Below are 18306 nucleotides of genomic sequence, written 5' to 3' on the forward strand. Positions count from 1 at the left end.
AAAAAATTAATATCAATTCAAACAAAATAATCCATAGAAATACATTCTCCCAAATATCAAAGTATGGGGTATGACTTGCTTAGGAGGACTGCATTAGAGGATGTGGCAAGTTGGAGGTGAGTGCAATCATCTTCTTTTTAGTCGCAATTCTTTGTATCACGTTCCAGATGGAATTGTTTCAAATACATAATTTCATTATGTATGGAGAAGAGAAGGATTACAACCACTTTCCGCTTTTTGTTGTCATCTCTGTCTCATAGGGGAGATTTTCCTCCACTTCTTGTTTTGTAGACATATTAAACAGGGACAGGAACTCTCACTAAAGAGAGGAACATCTCTTATTAGCATGGCCGGGACAAGGATGGGCAGGAGGGGCGGCCGCCCTAGGCACTGTGGAGATTGGGGGGAGTGGATTTGGGGAGCAGCAGGAGGTAAAAATTGTTCTAGGAGGGGAAATTTGGGGAGGTGTGCTAGGAGTGGTGATTTGTGGGGGGGGGGGGGGGGGATTTGTGTTGAGAAAAGGGAAGGAGCCTCCGATGGCAAAGGAACTAGATCCTCCTCGCTCACTCCGGCAAGTCTGCTGCGCTTTCTGTCAGTCTCCCTCCTAGACTCGGCTTCCTCCTCCGACCGCTGTTCCAGCAGGAGCTCCGCCTCTTCATACACACTCAGGGAGGAGAGAAAGGGGCAGCAGACTTGCAGGAGTGAGCGAGGAGGATCCAGTTCCTTTGCCATCGGAGAGACTTCCTGTCTGGGTAGAAGTGAGATCACCACCTTGTGGAGCGCAGAGGAACTGCAGCCCTGAGAACCGTCTGGTAGTGTGAACACGGCCTTGTGCTGTGTGTGTATGTACTGTATATCCTTCCCCTTTCTCTCCTCCCTGAGTGTGTATGAAGAGGCGGAGCTCCTGCTGGTACAGCGGTCGGAAGAGGAAGCCGAGTCTAGGAGGGAGACTGACAGAAAGCGCAGCAGACTTGCCGGAGTGAGCGAGGAGGATCCAGTTCCTTTGCCATCGGAGGCTCCTTCCCTTTTCTCCCATATACCCGGTACTGCACTGGACTTCCATATACATATACTGAGCTGACATCTATACACCAATAAGGAGAGGAACCGAGATCTGGGAACATCCTGATTGCCAGTGTGTGGGAACGATCCCCTAATAATCGACCCGCTGTTTACCCCTGTAGGGGTAAGGGAATCTGGTAAGCGCAGGACCCCAGGCTCAGGGGAACACTTCTTCTTTCCGCCCACCCACCATACCTTGGGCATAGATAAAGGAGCACCTTTTATCACCATATACGGATTGCACTTATTTAGGACTCTTTTTGGATTCAAAGTCACCGAGACTGCACATGCGTTTGGACTTATTTATTGGATTAACTATACGAACACCTTTTTGATACTGCTATTTATATATATATTTTTTCCTTTTTTTTTCATTTTTTAATTTTTTAAGAGTAATTTGCACTTTTGCACTTTTGCACTCACTTATTTATTGGTAGTCATATATATATATATTTATTTCCGCACTTATATTTATTTGTACACTCATGATTATATTTACCGATTGTCATTTTTATGGATGTTAATTTATTACTGGTTATTATTTATTGAACTCCATCATTGTAATATTGCTTTTATTACTTCACATTTGCCACTCACCTCTGCACCTTTTTGCACGATTGCACTTATGGTATATTTCTGCTGATATATTTTAAATAAGTTTTTATCTGATGCTTTTTTATACACAAACCTGCCCTGATTTATATAAGTTTGATATTTGCTACACCATATTATCTAAACAAATTACGCATAGATCTTAACAGGGGTTTTTGTATAGATCCCCATATAACATCTTACCATCAGTATAGTAAGACCCTATCCCCTAAGCACTCCACCAGGCAGCGCCAATCACTTCCCTTTTTCTTCCAAATACTTTTATACATATTTGTATAATTTATTAATATGGGTTTTTATATATTGTATTATCACTGAAAATGAATTTCTGTTACCTAACATATGGCTTTGAATAAGTGCATAAGTGAATTTTGCAAGAAATCCAGTAAGCTCTTAACTTGCTGTTACTGTTGTGCTATAATCACAATGTTTCTGTACAGCCAGTGTTATACTACATTCCTGTACAATGTTTTCTGTCTATGCAGTATTGAACCCCTATTAGATGAAGAACCCTCCTCATAGTCTTCTGCAGCATTTGACCTGACACGGGAGTGAGTGTTAGAATTTCCAGGCTTTTCCTGTGACTCTATGCCAAGAAACCACATGACACATCACAGATTGTAGGGTCGCAGGGGAAGCCTAGGCATGCATCCTCCCATTTATGTTGGGTGGACCCTTTGACTTGGTCAGGTGCCTATAAGAAAGTCAGAGAGCTAATAACCATTTTGCCAGTATCCACAGGTCTGCAGTGATCATGTTTAGTAATATGTAATCCACTGCACAATTAATAAGGTAGGCAGGGGCTGGGTGGCAGGCCATAAAGTGGAAGTTCGGTCAAGGTCAAAACCTAACTAAGCTTACACTTACTCCCACCACTATTCTAAACCCTATGCTAATGACCCTGTAAAGGGAAGATGTGTATACTTACCTAATCTAAAGGGTCTCCAGTCTGGTCATGGGATTTCCCAAATTACCAGCTTCAGGGGAGAGCAGCAACTACGACTGCAGAGCCTGGGCAGTGACGTCAGCACTAGACTTACTATGGGATATTCGTTGCCCGCTGTCCCTCCTCTGCACCGAAGCTGCCGCTGGGACCTGATCACACGACTGGATCAGTGCACCCTTAGATTAGAATTACCTTTACAGGGAGGTTAGCATAGGGCTTTGAATTGGGTTGGGAGTAGGTTTAAGCTTAGGTAGATTTTGACCAGACTTCTACTTTTTTTTTTTTAAACTCGATTTATTGAAAAAAATGTGTACACAAAGAGAGCTTAAAGCTTAGTTACAAAAGTATTTTCCAGAATTTTGACCATTAGGCTACACATGAGGCATGGGCAGTGATTCCAAAAGTGGAAAACATAAAAAGACCGAGTATCCGGTAGCCATCACATGAATGCAAATATACACATTTCTTCATTTCATATTTAGGAAAAGGAGCATAGCAAAAAAGGAAAGAGAACAAAAAGAACAATAAACAGTAGTGAGTATGTCAATGTAGTTTCAATTCTAAGCTTTATAGTAGCAGGTTCACATGAAGTACAAATCGAATCATAGCAATGCTAATAATGCTGTAACATTGGTTGGCCTAGCACATTACAGTAGACTTCTACTTACTTTTTTTTTTTTTTTTAAAGCCCGTAGCGTGTGAAACACACTCAAAAAGACTCCACCCGGTGCATAAAAAAGTGCACACACACAAAGTGAGAACACAAAAAGTGCACAGGGTGTGCGAAAACTAATGGTCTTCCCTCCGAAGAGGTAGGACCCGAAACCTCGTTCCCCCGGGGCGCAAGACTCCTGACAGGGATTTAAGGTACTTGTGGTCAGTCGGCCGAAACCAAACTGACCCCGTTCTTCAGGGGGACTGCCGAAACAGTCCACCCCAAGTACTAAGTGGAGCTCCCCCGAAGGGAGACCCCATGAGAGAGGGCGGACTAAGCCAGAAGGCCATATCCACCCCCTCCCAAGACTCAAGGCTGGGCCCGAGGACCCACACCCTACAAGTCGTGCAAAAAAAGAAAACAAAGGTGATAGTGCAGGTGACGGACTTACAAAGAAAAAAGACAAACAAACAAAAAGTGGGGGAAAGGGGAGTGGGGAAAGTGCAATGGTGCCATGTGAGGAACCAAGGCAGGCCTTCCAGCCGGAATAAAAAATTCCTCTGGTGCAAGCCAAAAGGCCTGTCCCAAGAGGCAGGTGTGAAAAAGCAGTGACCAAGGTGCCGAAAAAACTCACAGCGAGCTGCCCCTCACCAGTGAGAAATTAAGGCACCCCTGGGCTGCCACCCCAGGGGCACTTACACTACGGGCTTTTTCTATCTCAGCCCCCGGAAGACTTCTACTTACAGTACATCTAAAGCTATTTTTTTTTTCGTTTTGGGTAGAACGGGGAATTTTTAAAACCTGCTAGGTTTTTCATGCTGTCTGTACCCCCGCTAGGGAGATTTCCCCTCTATGTGCTGGTGACTACTGCCACTGAGACAAAAAGTAATGGAAAATTCAACATTTTACAGTTGCCACCAAACAGGATTTAAGAGAAATTTTTCAAAGAGGATATCTGCTCTGGAGACCACTGTCTAAAAAGGGATTTCCTCTAACTTTGGAGATTTTCGCTCACTTTGGCAACATTTACATGGGCGACTTGGCCTGGTGAGAATTGAAGTTAGCTAGCAGCTAGCAGTGCTGGATTACCAAATAGACAGAGTAGGCACCGGCCTATGGGCTCCACGTTGTTTAAGGGCCCTGTGACAATGGATTAAAATAATATTGATTTGATCTTGAAAGAAAATTACGATATGTAGATAGTTTACAAAAGGCAGAACAAAAATGAATCAACTCAAAAAAATGAAAACTTTATATTAAAAATACTGTATTAATATAATGTACCCAAAAACAACTTAACTGCTTGTGGACCGCATCAATTCGATGTAAGGTGGCAAGGCAGCTCTCCTGTGCTGGATGACATACCTCGTACCTGATCTAGCACTTCCGGGTAGGGGGCGCATTCGCCGCGGCTGTGCTGTGATTAGACACAGCAGAAGCCGATCAGCATGATCGTCCGTTGATCGGCGATGCAAGGAGAGACACAACAGAACTCTGCCTATGTAAACAAGGCAGAGCTCTGTTCTGCCAGCCGGGATCTGATGGATTTTGTTTCCCTGCAAACAGCACACATAGTACACAAACGTGCAGCCCCCCTCAGCCCCCCTTATACTTACCTGAGGTCCCTCTCTGTCCAGCAATGTCAACGAGTGTCTTAGCCGTCCGAGATTCTCCCTCCTGATTGGCTGAGACACAGCCATTGGCTGCCGCTGCTGTCAATCAAAGTCAGCTAGCCAATCAGGAGAGAGAGGGGAGGGGCTGGGTTGGGGCTCCGTGTCTGAATAGACACAGGGAGCTGTGACTCGGCTGGTCTGCCCCCATAGCAAGCTGCTTGCTGTGGGGGGCACTGAACAGAAGGGAGGGCCAGGGTCACAGAAGAGGGGCCCGAGAAGAGGAGGATCCGGGCTGCTCTGTGCAAATCCACTGCAACAGAGCAGGTAAGTATAATATGTTTTGTTATTTTCATAGGAAAAAACAAGACTTTACAATCACTTTAACCCTTTGTTCACCCTAGATATTTAAACCCTTCCCAGCCAGTGTCATTAGTACAGTTACAGTGCATATTTTTAGCACTGATGACTGTATTAGTGTCACTGGCTCCGGCAAAGTGTCAGTTAGTGTCAGACTGTCCACCGTAATATCGCAGTCCCGCTATAAGTGGCTGATCCCTGCTATTACTAGTATAAAAATAAGTAAATAAATAAATAAATAAAAATTCCAGTATATAGCCCATAGTTTGATGACACTATAACTTTTGCACAAACCAATCAATATACGCTTACTGGGATTTTTTTTTAACAAAAATATGTAGCAGAATACATATTGGCCTAAATGTATGAAAACATTGTTTGATTTTTTAAATGTTTTTATTGGATATGTTTTATAGCAGAAAGTAAAAAATATTGTTTTTTCAAAATTTTTGGTCTTTTTTTTGTATATGGTGCAAAAAATAAAAAACCCAGAGGTGATCAAATACCACCAAAATAAAGTTCTATTTGTGGAAAAAAAAGGACATACATTTAATTTGGGTACAGCATTGCATGACCGCGCAATTCTCAGTTAAAGTAATGCAGTACCGTAGCGCAAAAAATGGCCTGGTTATAAAGGGGGTAAATCTTAAGGGGTAAGTGGTTAAAGTACATAAGAGAAAGACATAGTTCCTTAAGCGTTAAGGATTGTGAATGAAGGGATGATGTGAGGCACCAAGGAATTGTAATTAATCCAGAACCAGTGCAGCTGGCCAATAACATGTGGAAAAATGTGGCATGGAAGTAAACTACTGGTGGACAGCACTCAATGGACGGGATAATAAAGCGGTAGAACCACAGGAGTCAATTAAGCCATGTATGAAGGCAATATTTATTTCATCAATAGACAAAGTAATGTCATAAAAAAGTAAAAATGATAAAAGAGCCAACGATACCACTATGGTTCCCAATGGCATTGTGGGGTTAACACAATCCAGTGGACCAGCTGATGGAGCATGGAAGGGCGCCAATGTCCATGCTATGGAAGATGGAGACCTGGTCCAAGGGATCCCTGATGGCTGGAGGCAGGGACACCGGCGTGCCTGGGAGATCTCACTCCCACTCGCTGTGGGGTGGTGTGTGCCAACCAGGAGACCCCGCTGGAGGATCTGGTGTCACTGCCTTGCAGGTGTCACAGCCTGTCGTAATGGAATGGTGAAGCTGACCAGGGAGCCAAGCCAGGGACCAGGGGAGCCAAGCCGAGGAACCGGCACGCCTGGATGATGTGCGGCACAAACAGGAAGTGTGGAGAGATGATGGAAGCCTGTGAACCAGCATGGAATGCAAGCTCGGCTGTTGCTGTGACGATGTGTTTCACGTGAATGCGCTTTATCAAATGATTTGTCGAAAAAAAATGTTTTGTAATTAAATAAACTTTAAGCATGGGACATTTGCACAGAGACCTGGGGCACTCTCCCTAGCTTCTGGGGATTTGTGATACCCAAGAATTATCTGTTATCTTCCCACTCCTGAGAAGGTAAGGTGATTTGTAGTCTAGCAGGAGATTTTAGTGCAGTTGAGGTTTTTGGCACTGGAACAGGAACTGACAGGAAACTTTCCAAGTGGGGACACATCCAGCTACAAATTTAGAGACTGTGGTTATAATCAATGCACTATACCCAACGCACATGCTGCTGTAGAAATGGCTGTGCATATAAGTGGGTGCTGAAGCGACCACTGGTTGGAACCATGACTAACCAGACCAAGAGAATGTCTCCAGCACACTAAGGATCTCCAGAACGAGTCCAAAGCTTCATTCAGCGATTACATCGTTACAGCAGATTGCAATGTTTCAGAGCCACACAGGACCCCTTCACATGCCTGATGAAGGGGTCCTGCGTGGCTCCGAAACATTGCAATATGCTGAAATGATGTGATCGCCGAGAAAAGCTTTGGACTTGTTCTGGAAATCCTTGGTGTGCTGGCGACAATGTCTTGCTGGGGTTCTAACCCTTCTCTCCTACCATTCTCAACTTCCATTCCCTTAGGATCACAACATAAATTTAAATTTACATGAATGTGTTTTTTCCTCTATGGACAGTCATTGCACACTTACTTGGTCTGAAATTTCTCTTAGAGATTCATAGTATTTTGACCACCAGTCAAGCTCCTCTGGTTCTGGCCTTTCTTCTTCCAGCTCCTCTTCCTTAATTATTGCTTTACCCAAACTCTTCAACGGGTCCTACAAAACACAGGTTACACAATGTGAACTGAAAATAATCCCGTCGAACACCCAAAACAGCACATTCTGTCTGTCCTGATCAACCTTATGGCACAATGTCAGACAGCACCAAAAAAGCTTGAATAACCCAGATTTACAAATTTAATAACCCAGATGGTTTCCAAATCTGCACAGTCTAGGTGCAGAGCCAGGTCTTACTTAGGCAGTGAGTGGAAATTCTTCTTTCGGGGTTCACATTCCAGCTGTCCTCCTTCAGCCTTCGGCTCCCACTCTCTCTCACAGGGAGAGAGTAACAGGCAGGGCTGGCCCTACCATGGGTCCCGCTGGATCCATTGGACCCAGGCAGCACTTTGAGAGGGACAGCAAATTGACTCCCATGATTTTTTTCCAGCAGTTTTGTGTGTCCTCAGTTTGCGGGGTGTTACGGGTGGCATTTCCCCATCTCATACTGCTGCTCTTAGTGCAAACTGATGAGTATGAGGAGGCCGAGGGAACATCCCTCGCGTAATCGTGGTGTGCGCAATGACGTCAGACATCAGCGCACTACATCTCATGCAGGCCAGGCTGGATCTTCTAGGGAGTGGTGGGTGCGGCAGACACAGGAGTGACAGGGGTGACAGGAGGACAGACAGTGGGTGTTTGGTGGACTGGTCCGGTGGTGAGTTATGGAAGAAGATAACAGTATATATAATATTTTCAAGATTTTATAATGAATTTGGGGGCCTTTTGGTGGGCCTGATTTTTCTTTTTGGAGAGCGGAAGGGCAGCATTTCATTCTTGGACCCAGGCAGCACAATGTCTTGGGCCAGCACTGGTAACAGGCTGCTACAAATAATGTTCTGCAGGGCTGCTATAAGGGGCCATGAGCCAAGAAACATTTCGAGAGGTCTCCCAGTGGCAGATTATAATAGTTGCTTGAGCTGCAGACTTTGGGGCATAAAACGGGGGGGGGGGGGGGGGGGGTTGGTTTGGCTCTTTATAATAAGTCAATTTCAACTTTTCCAACCTTTAGACATTTTAGCACATAAAGCTACACACATACAGTAACCCTTATTTATTATGTTTATTATGTATTCGGTCTGACCAGACTATCGAGGTTGAGCAGCCCTCCCCACCCCCCACATACACCCGTACTCAATCAGTGTCCACCATCAAATGGATATAGGAGGAGTCCCCTGTAGTGCATTTGCACATTTTTCCCAGCAAGGAGTGTTGTCTCCAAGGGTTAGAAGGGCTGGATTCATCTCTTTTTCATGGATAGTGTAGGACCCACTGATAATGGGGTACTTTGACGCAGTAGTGGGCTTGAGCACGATATGGCCATATGGTGGGACCAAACCCCCATTTTTATTTATGGACTCTCTTCAGATTTGGTAGTAATTTCTTTTGCATTTGCGCGCTATTCTTTTTTAATATACATGTCTTTTGGTTCATAGCTGCAGCAGCTTTGGAAATACATGGGTATGCTCCCCCAAATTTTTCGCCTGTTTATTATGTATTCGGTCTGACCAGACTATCGAGGTTGAGCAGCCCTCCCCACCCCCCACATACACCTGTACTCAATCAGTGTCCACCATCAAATGGATATAGGAGGAGTCCCCTGTAGTGCATTTGCACATTTTTCCCAGCAAGGAGTGTTGTCTCCAAGGGTTAGATGGGCTGGATTCATCTCTTTTTCATGGATAGTGTAGGACCCACTGATAATGGGGTACTTTGACGCAGTAGTGGGCTTGAGCACGATATGGCCATATGGTGGGACCAAACCCCCATTTTTATTTATGGACTCTCTTCAGATTTGGTAGTAATTTCTTTTGCATTTGCGCGCTATTCTTTTTTAATATACATGTCTTTTGGTTCATAGCTGCAGCAGCTTTGGAAATACATGGGTATGCTCCCCCAAATTTTTTGCCTGTTTATTATGTATTCGGTCTGACCAGACTATCGAGGTTGAGCAGCCCTCCCCACCCCCCACATACACCTGTACTCAATCAGTGTCCACCATCAAATGGATATAGGAGGAGTCCCCTGTAGTGCATTTGCACATTTTTCCCAGCAAGGAGTGTTGTCTCCAAGGGTTAGAAGGGCTGGATTCATCTCTTTTTCATGGATAGTGTAGGACCCACTGATAATGGGGTACTTTGACGCAGTAGTGGGCTTGAGCACGATATGGCCATATGGTGGGACCAAACCCCCATTTTTATTTATGGACTCTCTTCAGATTTGGTAGTAATTTCTTTTGCATTTGCGCGCTATTCTTTTTTAATATACATGTCTTTTGGTTCATAGCTGCAGCAGCTTTGGAAATACATGGGTATGCTCCCCCAAATTTTTCGCCTGTTTATTATGTATTCGGTCTGACCAGACTATCGAGGTTGAGCAGCCCTCCCCACCCCCCACATACACCTGTACTCAATCAGTGTCCACCATCAAATGGATATAGGAGGAGTCCCCTGTAGTGCATTTGCACATTTTTCCCAGCAAGGAGTGTTGTCTCCAAGGGTTAGATGGGCTGGATTCATCTCTTTTTCATGGATAGTGTAGGACCCACTGATAATGGGGTACTTTGACGCAGTAGTGGGCTTGAGCACGATATGGCCATATGGTGGGACCAAACCCCCATTTTTATTTATGGACTCTCTTCAGATTTGGTAGTAATTTCTTTTGCATTTGCGCGCTATTCTTTTTTAATATACATGTCTTTTGGTTCATAGCTGCAGCAGCTTTGGAAATACATGGGTATGCTCCCCCAAATTTTTTGCCTGTTTATTATGTATTCGGTCTGACCAGACTATCGAGGTTGAGCAGCCCTCCCCACCCCCCACATACACCTGTACTCAATCAGTGTCCACCATCAAATGGATATAGGAGGAGTCCCCTGTAGTGCATTTGCACATTTTTCCCAGCAAGGAGTGTTGTCTCCAAGGGTTAGAAGGGCTGGATTCATCTCTTTTTCATGGATAGTGTAGGACCCACTGATAATGGGGTACTTTGACGCAGTAGTGGGCTTGAGCACGATATGGCCATATGGTGGGACCAAACCCCCATTTTTATTTATGGACTCTCTTCAGATTTGGTAGTAATTTCTTTTGCATTTGCGCGCTATTCTTTTTTAATATACATGTCTTTTGGTTCATAGCTGCAGCAGCTTTGGAAATACATGGGTATGCTCCCCCAAATTTTTTGCCTGTTTATTATGTATTCGGTCTGACCAGACTATCGAGGTTGAGCAGCCCTCCCCACCCCCCACATACACCTGTACTCAATCAGTGTCCACCATCAAATGGATATAGGAGGAGTCCCCTGTAGCGCATTTGCACATTTTTCCCAGCAAGGAGTGTTGTCTCCAAGGGTTAGAAGGGCTGGATTCATCTCTTTTTCATGGATAGTGTAGGACCCACTGATAATGGGGTACTTTGACGCAGTAGTGGGCTTGAGCACGATATGGCCATATGGTGGGACCAAACCCCCATTTTTATTTATGGACTCTCTTCAGATTTGGTAGTAATTTCTTTTGCATTTGCGCGCTATTCTTTTTTAATATACATGTCTTTTGGTTCATAGCTGCAGCAGCTTTGGAAATACATGGGTATGCTCCCCCAAATTTTTTGCCTGTTTATTATGTATTCGGTCTGACCAGACTATCGAGGTTGAGCAGCCCTCCCCACCCCCCACATACACCTGTACTCAATCAGTGTCCACCATCAAATGGATATAGGAGGAGTCCCCTGTAGTGCATTTGCACATTTTTCCCAGCAAGGAGTGTTGTCTCCAAGGGTTAGAAGGGCTGGATTCATCTCTTTTTCATGGATAGTGTAGGACCCACTGATAATGGGGTACTTTGACGCAGTAGTGGGCTTGAGCACGATATGGCCATATGGTGGGACCAAACCCCCATTTTTATTTATGGACTCTCTTCAGATTTGGTAGTAATTTCTTTTGCATTTGCGCGCTATTCTTTTTTAATATACATGTCTTTTGGTTCATAGCTGCAGCAGCTTTGGAAATACATGGGTATGCTCCCCCAAATTTTTTGCCTGAACATTAACGGAATCCCTGACATTCATTTTAGGTAAACTTTACAATAATGAATCAATATGTGTACTCACTGAAAGTAGAAGTTGGGGTTTAACTGAATAAAATGGTATGATTGAGATACAAACCAGGAGCCCAGGAAGATGAGAGAAAAAAACAGGAGCCCATTTTTAATTGTTATCTAGTCATCTCTGCCTTATTTCTCGAAAGAACCTATGACCGGAATATAGTACCAAAATACAGAGCCTCCCAATTTTACCATCGTTGGGTTTGGTCCTAACGTCTCATTTTGTATACCAGGAATAGCCCTAGGTCTGTTTTAGTACTTTTATTTTTTAGCAGCTTTATAGAGGGTATATTTTGTCCATTAAGGTGGTTATAGAGGCTACGGTTATTTAGGCTATATACGCCTTTTAAGAGTTTGTTTTTTGATTTAATTTTTTGTTTGATGTTTTTCTTGTCTCGCACTTGTGGTGGTACACATATGTATATATGTTTTTTAATATTTTCCAAATAAAATATTTAAAGTTTTATGACTTAACTGTCTGGTTGTCAGTGCCAATAAAGTCCATTCAGTTCCACTCCTCCAGTATATATTATTTCTCGAAAGCATGAGATTTTCCAAAAGAGAATGTTTGGGGGAAAAAGAGTTATCTCCACCTCTTTCTAAGACCAAGAACCAAGCAATCATATACCGCTGATTGCTTACTTCTTGGTTTTCAGTGAGAAGAGAGCCAATGGCTTCAGTCTGCTGGAGTGATAGATTGTAGTAGGGGCTGGAGCAGCTGGCTCCGCCTCTCAGCCTAGTGATTTGAGGCGGAGCCAGCTGCCGGTCAGGCATCTGGGTGGATCTCAACATTAAAGTCAGGATCCCTCCAGAGTCTGGACTGGCTGAGTGACATCAGCCAACAGTGGACTTTAGCCTACTGTCGGTTAAAAACGGGTCACAGGAGTGCAGAACTAAGTGCACTCCTGTTATCCATTAGAGAAGTAGGGCTAAAAGAGCTTTGGCCCTACTTCTCTTTTAAAGCTGTAAAAATCATGTCTTTGATTCTTTACAGGCTGTGCTTTTTCCTTTAAGTGGCTGACCATACACTCCAAGGAACAAGGGGAAGCAGGTCTATGGATGGTCAAGATTCCTTCTGTGTCTCCTGCCATCACTCAATTCCAGTTCTGTAGCCTTGTCAATGTCTTTGACACCTATTGAAGTGCTGTATGCATGTGTTCCCGTGGTTCCCATGGTTCTATCCATTGACTCCCATGTTTCCACAGGACTCAGCATCAATGTAGGTGTCAGAGGATTGAACCACTCCTGGAAACGAGGAGATAAGAGACAGGGACCACCAGAAAGGTGGGCATAATACTCTTTACTTGCAGGGACCTTTTATATATATATATATATTCTTTTTTTTTTACCTGACAGGGCTGCTTTAAAGTGGAAGTAAACCCATCGATTTAATAGTTTAAAAAAACAGTCAACATTTCCGGCATGCCGGAAATGCTAGCTGTCACATTGGTTGTGCTCTCAACCAAACTGTCAAACCATCCAATGGCTGGAGTCATAAATGATCACATGTGCAGCAACATGGCAGTTGCAGATTAAACAGAGGCCAAGATGGCAGCTTCCTTGGCTGAAAACGATAGGAGGGTTTACTTCCACTTTAAGTATCATCATAATCAATCAATAATAATATCAATCAATAATCAACAATAATATCAAAAAATCAAAGGTAGAATAGAAACTACTTTAAACTGGCATTTCAAACCAGTGTTTCTGCTTGCATTGCCATTCCTACGCACCTTCACCAGGTTGAGAGGGTTGAATTTTCCATCTTTATCATCTTGGTCTATATTTATAACAGCTGGCATGGAAGGCATCGGAACAAGTGTTTTTTTCTCTGTAAAACAAAGAACAATTTATTTAATGTTCATGTAAGTACATGTTTTAGTGCAAGCTAAATACTTACACAATCAGCTATGTTCACAAAAGTACAAGCAATGTTTTAAACTATTGCATTGGAATCATTGCTCGACTTTTTTGAGTTCATTGGTATGAGATCCACTTCTCTCAAATGCATGCACATTACCACACATGTTATATCTGTAAAAGTGCTGCAAGTGCACAAAAAAGATACCCACGGATCTGCCGGAAATTTAGTATACTCCTAACTGCTTGGCCAGACTGACAACGTTGCCTCTGCGGCATTGAAATCCCAAGCTGTAGTGTCAGCCCTGTCTGCTGGTTTACAGAATTTTGCCTATTCCCCACCAATCTCTGTGCCTCTCCACATGCATAAGTTGGTTTCTTTCCAAGCAAAACAATGCTTCTGCCTTGACTGTCAGGAGCCTGGTCAAAAGATGTAGTTGCAGGCACATTATTGGAATACTGGTTGAGATGTTACAGGGAGTAATAAAAGCTGTTTCCTGCTACAGGAATAATGTAAAACATTATCCTGGGACATGCTCTAGAGTGGAGCAGGGAGTTCTAAGGGTTACATTTGGGTAGTGCCTGCCAAGTTTGAAGTGTTGACTTGGCCTCCAAATTCTTCAGATCTAATCCAATTAAGCATCTGTGGGATGTGTTGGAAAAAGAGTTAGATCCATGGAGGTCCCACCTCGCAACTTACAGGACCTAAAGTGGTTGTAAACCTCAGTCATAAAATCTGAACAAAGCACATATATACTATATTACCAAAAGTATTGGGACACCTGCCTTTACACTCTGTGCAGGCCAGCCAAGTTCCTCCACCCCAAACTCGCTCATCCATGTCTTGTTGGACCTTTGTGCACTGGTGCACATTCATGTTGAAACAGGAAGGGGCCATCCCCAACCCCTGAAAAACAACCCCTACACCCTAATCCCCCCTCCACCAAATGATTTTGACAAGTGCACAAAGCAAGGGTGGGCCAACTCAATATTGAACCATAGACTAAAACTGGTATGTCATTAAAGTTCATGTGCATGTAAAGGCAGGCCCAATACTTTTGGTAATATAGTGTATCTGTAGTGTTTACTTATCTCTCCCCAAAGCTCTAAGTGTTGTTTCTCTGTGGTGCTTTGTTCGGCCGTTATCACTTCTGAAAAGTTTTCCCGACACATGAGATAAATGTGTGATGGGGGAGGGAGCTCAGCACGGAGCTTGTCTACTCAGAACACAGCTCTGTATCCTTCCTTCACTTCTTTTTGCTCTGTGGAGAGGGATGTGTGCCTTTTCTCCAATCAGCTCTAGCAAAGTGTAACTGCAGCTCTCTGCCCACTCCTCTGTAATACTGACAGATGGAGAAGATATTTAACATGATTCTGCCCTTTTGAAGGGGTGTAGAGAGGAGAACACTGCCGATGAACAGGTTCAACTTATGTAGGATGATTTGTTTTATCTCTTTGTATCACCTGAGGCTAGTCATTTCACTGGGTATATGAGAGGGTTTAAAACCACTTTAAAGCGGTAGTATCCCGCTTTTTGACACTTTTACCTACAGGTAAGCCTATAATAAGGCTTACCTGTAGGTACAAATAATATCTCCTAAACAGGCACGGTTTTGGAGATATTTACAGTGCATGCAGCCGCTCGCGCGAGCGGCGCATGCGCTCTGAAGGTCCGGGGGGACCTTCAATTATGTTTGCCGGAGCTTGCCGGAAAAATCACTCCAGCGCGCATGCGTGGGAGTGACGTCATCGCGGCTCCGGCCAATCATCGCGCCGGAGCCGTCTCTTCCGGCCAATCAGCGCGCCGGAGCCGCCGAACCCGGAAGAGACGGCGAGGGTCATGGCAGCGCCCGCAGCGATGTCCGGGGGTCCGTTTCGGGGCTTCGTTTTAAGGTAAGTTACACATAATGGGCTAGTATGCGATGTATACTAGCTCATTATGCCTTTGTCTTGCAGGTTTTTATTTTTTTTTTTTATAGGGTTTACAACCGCTTTAAGGGATCTGTTACCGATGGCTTGGTGCCAGATACCACAGCATGCCTTCAGAGGTCTAGTGGAGTCCATGCCCTAATGGGTTATAGTGGTCATAATGTAATCGCTGATCAGTGTATAACTCAGGAAGAAATCTGGGCAGATTTGGTACATTTCTGTAAAAAAGCTAAAATTATTATAAAAAAATCCTTTCTACAGGGTGAGAATTTAAGGGAAGCTTGTTCCAACATTTATAACAATAACTGTATTCTCTATATATGGCAAAGTTTACAATAAATAATGCATTATTATGAATTTCACTAACAGGATTTATCTTCCAGGATCTTTGCATGCTTGTAATTAAACATTTTGATATGTACCAATATAAAGCAAAAGTATTATTTTTGTTTTACGTGATATGTTTATAATTAGAGAGCCATCCTGGAGCTCCAGTCCAGTCACTTTGCCTAGACTAGAAGCATTTCTCCTCGATTTTTGGACTGAAAAATGTTAACTTTGCAGCGGGGGGGGGGGGGGGGGGTGGGGGCAGGGGCTGATTCATATCAGACATTGTAGACACAGCCAAGAACTGTACAGACACCAGGATTTACATAATTGTGTCATCTTTGAGCTAGTGTCTTTAATCTTGTACACACTATACATCGGTCTGAACCACTTTACTAACTATGCAAAGTTAGTGCAGCAATCTCCCCTGCTGAGCTATTGTGTTCTGACAGGGGGGTGGCCCCCCGCCAGAACACTCCGATCAGCACTCTCTGCCATTGACTGAGAGCGCTGATCGGGTGTAGGTCGGCTGATGGTTCTCCAGTATGCTCGTCACGCAAAAGCCGGCCAAATGGCCAGCTTCTGTCGGACAGACCGACATACTCCTGGGCCGATGTCCCCCGACATTTGGCCCATGTGTACCAGTCTTTAGTCCTGGAAGTAGATGCTGACCCTGGCTGGTGTCTGAAAAATGATGGTACCACCCTTCTGGACAGAAAATCTGATGAAGGCATTGTCATTTTCAGTAAGGATAAATACTTAATAAAGCTTTTGAAAACGTCACAGGAAGTGACGAAACGCATCAAGGTTGTGGAACACACGTCAGCACGCTACGCACCACGTGGAATGCAAGCCGTAACAATCCGCACGCCACTCTGCTAGGAGGTGTTTGTAAGCTGTTTCTTTGCCTGCAAACTTGGAGTTTGAGTCTTTCTTCGCTCCGATTTTTATGAATATTTGATGAATAAACTATTAAAACGATATTACACTATCTGGAGCCTTTCTTTTAACCCCATATCCTGAGGATCGAGATCGGGTAAGGAGGAACCTAACCTGTATCCCACCAGGATCATCCACAAAGGGGATCCCCAATCCGGCCTGAACGGCCTCCAAGCGCTGTAGGTCCTAGTGCTATAGAGCAGTGGTTCCCAACTCCGGTCCTCGGGACCCACCAACAGGCCAGGTTTGCAAGATAACTAAATTACATCACAGGTGATCTAATTTGCTGCTCAGTGATTGCAGTATTCTAGTCTGCATCCCCCAAGGTAATACTTAAAATCTGGCCTGTTAGTGGGTCCCGAGGACCGGAATTGAGAACCACTGCTATAGAGCACATAGGACACAACAATTCTGGTAAGTCATTTATTTCTACCACAATCCACAGGAAAAAAGGAATCCACTTCACGAAAGTCACCAACTTTTATTTATTGAGCACGAAGCACTTTGCACCTGATCACTACTTAAAAAGACTTTATTTATTGAATTTTACCTTTATTTTATTCACATATATTGATCACCACCCGAAAATACTTATTTATCTATTTATCAATTCCTTGGAACTTTTTATTAATTTTCATGTGTTTAATGGATTTGTATTTTCACTTATACTGTAAAGATAAGTTTTCAACATTGTTCACATACATTAAGTTAATTGTTTTTCTGCGGCAAGCGCTGTATATAGCCTAGGCTATTTTTCTATCAAGGATAAATACTTGATTTTTTTTTTTTTTTTAAGCCAAAATATAGTGTCACTTTAATTGTTCTCTATAAACTGGATTTACTGCTTTAATTCCATTTAGAGATCCATCCACACAGTACATTGTCACTCACGTTTGGGTTTGGTTTCATTCTCCTCAATGCTTTCTTCCAGTTCTTTTGGAGCAAACTTCATGAGATTAGACACAATTGCAGACCCAACCAAGACAGAGTGGCCGAATGAACGTTTCTCAACTACAAAAATACTCAGTGGTGGATGGAGGTATGCTTGCTCCGGAAGCTCCTGCAATAACATGGATATTATCACATCTGCAGCATTTTTTTGCTTGTACAATAAAAGTTAGATGATATATTATAATACCATCAAAAATAAAGCATTAGCTGTAAATAGTATTACATTTAACCTAAAGTGTATGCCCTTTAGGTGTAAACCCTGAGAATAAATTTATCTCAATAGGGTAAGAAGATACAATGCTAGTATTCCCTCATCCCACTAATATGTATAACAGAATGTGTGTTGTAGCAAAGGGACTGTAAAAGGGCATACATGTAGTGCGCAAAACAAAAAAAAACAGAAATATATCAAATAAAATTCCAAATTTACTATACAAAAGTTAAAAAAGGACATTCTAGTAACAACATCCATGTGTTGCACCCAGGAAAAGTTTGTATCTATATGAGGAGGTTCACACTGCCACAACTTGTCGCACGACATGTCGCAAACTATTGATGGCAATGGAACCATTTTAATCGGTGTGACTCAAGTTGCTCAAGCTTAGAAAATGATTCCTGCACTACTTCAGGGCAACTTTAGCACAACTTGTATTGACTTCTGGTAAAGAAGTCGTATAAAAGCTGCGATGAAGTCGCCTAGTGCATGTTGACTTCAAA

General features: G+C 43.4%; 1 protein-coding gene across 1 annotated transcript in view; it reads right to left on the reverse strand.

The window, feature by feature from the left end:
• LOC309567011 (fer-1-like protein 4) overlaps positions 1-18306 on the reverse strand; it is a 243812-nt gene that overhangs the window by 67934 nt on the left and 157572 nt on the right. The window contains exons 29-31 of the mRNA XM_082272328.1: positions 17530-17698; positions 13317-13414; positions 7359-7484 (exon numbers count right to left, since the gene is read on the reverse strand). Coding sequence (XP_082128454.1) covers positions 7359-7484; positions 13317-13414; positions 17530-17698 — 393 coding nt within the window. The remainder of the gene's footprint in view (positions 1-7358; positions 7485-13316; positions 13415-17529; positions 17699-18306) is intronic.

Source organism: Pelophylax lessonae (assembly GCF_965119305.1).
Source record: "Pelophylax lessonae genome assembly, chromosome: 11".
In the NCBI taxonomy this organism is placed as follows: domain Eukaryota; kingdom Metazoa; phylum Chordata; class Amphibia; order Anura; family Ranidae; genus Pelophylax; species Pelophylax lessonae.